The 5,064-nt window shown below is 46.0% G+C and overlaps 1 protein-coding gene across 2 annotated transcripts in view; it reads right to left on the minus strand.

Annotated features, from left to right (window-relative positions):
* Nucleotides 1-266: 266 nt before the first annotated feature.
* The window catches only part of ZMYND12 (zinc finger MYND-type containing 12), a 27,244-nt gene continuing 22,446 nt past the window's right edge, over nt 267-5,064 (minus strand). For both annotated transcript variants that reach the window (XM_044237981.1, XM_044237983.1), the window contains 4 exons: nt 4,656-4,778; nt 4,344-4,455; nt 2,690-2,835; nt 267-909 (listed from right to left, as the gene is read on the minus strand). In XM_044237981.1, coding sequence (XP_044093916.1) covers nt 784-909; nt 2,690-2,835; nt 4,344-4,455; nt 4,656-4,778 — 507 coding nt within the window. In that variant the 3' untranslated portion in view covers nt 267-783. The remainder of the gene's footprint in view (nt 910-2,689; nt 2,836-4,343; nt 4,456-4,655; nt 4,779-5,064) is intronic.

Here is a 5,064-nt window from a genome sequence, read left to right on the forward strand (position 1 = left end):
CATTCAAGTAATCATTCAAAGTATTTATTTTGTTAAACGTTTATTTTTCATGATCTGTTATTCTTTTTTTTTTAAAATTTTATTTATTTGTCAGAGAGAGAAAGAGAGAGAGCAAGAGCAGAGGCAGAGGCAGAGAGAGAAACACTCCCTGCTGAGCAGGGAGCCTGATGCAGGACTCCATCCCAGGACCCTGGATCATGACCTGAGCCTAAGGCAGCCACTTAACCAACTGAGCCACCCAGGCGCCCCTCTAGTGCACCATTTTAATTTATTTGTCACTTTGTAACTATTTTGCAGAGTAATTTTCTTGGTGATTGCTCTAGGAACTACAATGGACATTTAAATCACAATCTACCTCAGATTAATGCTAACTTAATTCCAGCAGAATGGGAAAACTTTGGCCTAATATACCTGTATCTCCCACACCCTTCTGTGGCAAAGACCTGGGTGGCTTCTGGTAAACATAAATTGTTTGTGGTTTAATTCCAAGTACTGTATTAATGAGCTGAGAGCACATTACTTGAAGTCATACAAAGTCATAGGAAGCCAAGTACAAAGGTCATGATAAAGATCACTTTTACTGATTTCTATGCCTAAAGCACTACTTTTCCTCACATATTCTGTGCAAGAATAAAAACACGGCTATATGGGCAGGCCCAGGGGAAAAGGGCAGGGAGGTTGGTGTGAGCAAGTCGTGATACCTCAAAGCAGTTGTGCAAACTGGTATATTTTAGACGTTCAGTAGCCCCTTGAATAGCTCCCTGGTGCCCAAATCATGGGTCACTAAGTAATGGGATGAGCTTCCTCAGCTGAGATAAGACTTAGTAATTCTTCAATGGCGTCCTGTTCGTGGACACTGAGATTCTGTTCTTTGGCCAGACTGAAGGCTCTCGTGGCATATTCTCGTGCCTGGAATAGAATCACAGTTACAAAAAGAAATTGTCATAGGAAAGCTTTACATGGGGAAGCCCCATCTCTGCTCAACCCAGAAACACAGGAAAGGACCCCTCCACTTCTCACACCAGCCACTGAGCTCTTGTTGGAAATTTGGGACCACCCCCCAGGTCCTTACAGCTAGCCACACATGTGCCGGCTGGGGCATGGGGGACCAGAAAAACCCACCTGGCTTGACAAACTAAGTAAAAATTAGTACATCTTCTTAGCAGAGTGAGACCTCTGTAGGGTCTTCATCGGGACCCTCTGAAGCAACTCTGGGAGACCATGTGATAAGGGCCATTCTGGGGCCATCCTGGGGGCATGTGGTCCAGAGTTTTCACTGGGACAGAGGTCTCACAGGATATCCTGGGACAGCTTCTGGGCTGGCTCTTCTTTCCCTCCCTCCTTCACCCTCTCTTCCTTCCTTCCTTCCAATAAATATTTGTTTATTTGTTTTATTTATAGATTTTACTCACTTATTTGACAGAAAGAGAGAGCACACAAGCAGGGGGAGCAGCACTCCCCACGAGGAGCAGGGAGCCCAAAGCAGGACTCAATCTCAGGATCCCAGGGTCATGAATTGAGCTGGAGTCAGACGCTTAACTGACTGGGCCACCCAGGCACCTCCCAATAAATATTTATTACATGGCTACTATGTTCCGGGTACTGTGATCACAGGTCGAAAATTCCTGCCCTCGTGGAACTTAAGACACAGTGTGGGAAAAAGCAATAAACAATACAAGCAAGTAAAACACCATCGTATCTTCAATAGGGATACACGTTAAATACAAAAATAAAGTAGAAAAGGGGGCTGGGAAGCACCAGTGGCGTTAGCGGGGTTTTGTAGCTTTCAATGTGGGCCCAGGGAAAGCTTCACAGAAAAGACAGCTGAATAAAGACCTAAAGGAAGTGAGGTGTCAACCTTGATGTGTCCCTATTCTCTAAGGACCTCTTGTAGATTGAACATCTTTCACACATGCCTTGGGGTGAGGACTTCCTTGAGTTCACGTAGAAAAGTGGACCCTGAACTGGAGGAAATAGGTTTTGCCCAGTATAAGCTTTGAAATTCAATGGAAATGTTTCCCTGTTCCCTAAGCACTCTTACCCCATCCCAGATGGTGCCCTGGTCTTCGCTCTAACACTCAATTATAACCCGCAGGCTGTGAACTCCTCTGGGTCTTGGCATACAGTAGGTGCTTAGTAAAGTTTGCTGAAGACAGGGAGAGAGGGAGGGAGGGAGGGGGGAAGGGAATCCTAGATTTTCCATGACACTCACACAGAAAGGCCTCCTCCAGCCAGGCCTCCCTCTCTGTCTCTCTCCTTGCCTGCTTTTCTTTTTCTTTGAAGCGCTATTCACTATCTGAAATTATATCATGCATTGTCCCTTGTTTATTGTGACTTCCCCGCCTCCAAAAGAAATTGGGCAAACAATTCTGTGTGCCTCAGTTTCCTTATCTGTAAAGTGGGAATAATACAATACCTACTTCAGGAAGTTGGCCTGACAATTACATAAGATAGTGCATGGGAAGTACTTAGGCTAGTGATGGGCATGTCCCTTGGAAAGAAGACAATGCAGTTTCCATGACGCAGGTGGGACTCAACAAATGAGAAACATCTCGAGCATCCAGACTGCTTTAAAATGACAGCTTACTCAGAGGGCAAAAGCCAGTGCAACTGGGCAAAACACAGCCAAATTCAACTAGAGGAATTTCTACCTCCATTTTTGACAGGATGCTTTTCTGGGAACACTTGCCTTTGAAGAATTCATCATCAGGTAGTAAAGCATGAACAGGGTTTTCAGAACAAAGATAGTTTTTTGGGGGGCTGTGTCGGATGTAGATTCTCGAATGTTCCAGATTGAAGTCAGGATCTGAATGGCTTCTGCTTCCTGGGCTTCATCTGCAATGGAAAAGAAGGAAGTTGGAACGAAGAAGCAGGCCGTGGGGGGCTGTGGAGTCTCCCCTGAAGGTTGATCATGGAACTGACAAAGCACAGCAGGTTCCTCACCATGTGTGAGGAGGAAGCCCGGCAGTTCCAGCAGCTCTACAAAACCTGTTCACCCCCACAGGTCTCAAGGTAGCTACGGTTTGTCTCTTTTAGAGTCCCAAACTCTTGATTTCTTAGGCCCCCAGTGCAGGAAGCTGTCACAGCGGGATTCCCTGGGTCTCACTCAGCTTCAGCTGGAGAGCAAGAGACCCCAGGACTGCTGGCAGCCAGTAGCTTAATCCTCTCCCACACCCAAGGGTGCTTGAGCACCTGGGCCTTTCTGCTTCCCCCTCAAGTGAGTCCACTTATTCTTCCTCTGAGCATCTTCAGGTCCTACTCTCATGATCCTTTATTGACTTATTATGAGTTTTTGGGGCAGGTGCTTATAAGCACTCTTTAGATACTATGCTTAGAGAAGAAGACAGAAAGGACATACACCATAATGCTAAGGTTGGCTGCCTTTGGATGTCTATGATTTCCAAGTTTTCTGCTTTAACACACACCACTTTAAAACATTTATTTGTTTATTTGAGAGTGTGAGCACAAGCGATGGCAGGAGAAGCAGGCTGCCCATCAAGCAGGGAGCCCGATGCGGGGCTTGATCTCAGGACCCTGGGGTCATGACCTGAGCTGAAGGCAGAGGCTTAACCGACTGAGCCACCCAGGTGCCTCTAACATAAGCCACTTTTATAATGAGAGAAAATTCAACAAATTTGTTCATTTTTAAAAAATCTTAGCTCAAAACCTCTCCTGCAAGAAGTCTTCCCTCTTCAACACCATCCAACTGTACTCCTCTCTTCCTTCTGGGACTCAGCTTGGAATATAATGTGTATTTGGTAGGAATTTCCTTTTATTGCATCTAGGTTCCATCCCATCAACCATACTGCATGTGTCTTTTGAGCAGATACTAGGTCCTCTGTCCCTTTTTACTAGCTCAGAGGGAATGATGCTGTGCGGCACTCACCCTTTGATGAGCCTGGGGACAGAGACAGGGATGACACCCAGCTCTGCCACTGAGAAGCTCACTGTCCAGTAAAGGAAGAGGAGAAGGCACCAGAACAAATGAGTAGTGTGACTTCTCCAGAGAGTTTACCCTGGCTCATGTGCCTTGGAGGGATAACACATCAGAAGTGGAGGCGTGGCAGAAATCACAGGGCGCTCTGGTGGGTCTTTCTCTCTCCACATCTGTCCCTGATGATCCCCCCAGAAAGGCTGTGTGTGGTGCCAGGGATCTGAATTTTTCCCAACACTGGTGGAATCTCTTTGACTCCTCCCGTCTCCGTGGCCTCATCAGCAAAATACAGAAGATGGCACTGATGTGCTCCACGACAGGGACAGTGGCTCTTCCTCATGGGGACAAGGCCTGTGGATTAGGAAGGATGAAGTCACTGCTCTGCTTTCCAGGGAGAGCAGCCACTTACCCAGGCCAGTGTCGGTCTCAAATCGTTTGCCCAGTAAGTCTATCTGCTGGATGCGAACCCGCGAGAGCACCTGGTAGCGATCATTCAAGTATTTACTCCAGATCTCAGAGACCTGTGGGGAGAGCAGGCCAGATCTGAGCCTAGACTATTTTGCTTGTGGAGATACAAGATATACATGATATATCAGACTGTGTGATCTTGGGCAAGAGATTTCATCTCTCTGAGCCTCAAGTTTCTCATGAATGGTCTGACACCAGTTGTAACCTAGAAGGCCAAAGTACCAAGGCTCCGTTCCCATATTCCCCAGCTCACCTTGGTGTACAAGGTGTCTGCCAGTTCCAACTTTTTAAGGTCATAGAAGATATTAGCCAGGTGGAAGTAGCCCCCTGAGGTCCTGATGTCCTCTGTTCCAAATGCACAACTGGCAAAATAAATCTATAGAGAAGGAAGAAGGGGCACTTTAGTTCTCCCGGGAAGTCATACATCTGATAAAGAACTTGTACACCTAGACTTTGTAATGAACTTTTACAACAGCCCAATTAAAACTAAAAAAATGGGCAAAGGCTCTGAATTGACATGTCTTCAGAAAGACCAATGGCTAATAACACATGAAGTGAGGCTTAACATTATTTTTTTTGAGGCTTAACATTATTAGTCATTAAAGAAATACAAAATAAAATCACAATGAGATACCACTTCACACCCAGCAGGATGGCTCAAA

This window comes from Neovison vison, chromosome 2, assembly GCF_020171115.1.
Source record: "Neovison vison isolate M4711 chromosome 2, ASM_NN_V1, whole genome shotgun sequence".
NCBI classification, from domain to species: domain Eukaryota; kingdom Metazoa; phylum Chordata; class Mammalia; order Carnivora; family Mustelidae; genus Neogale; species Neogale vison.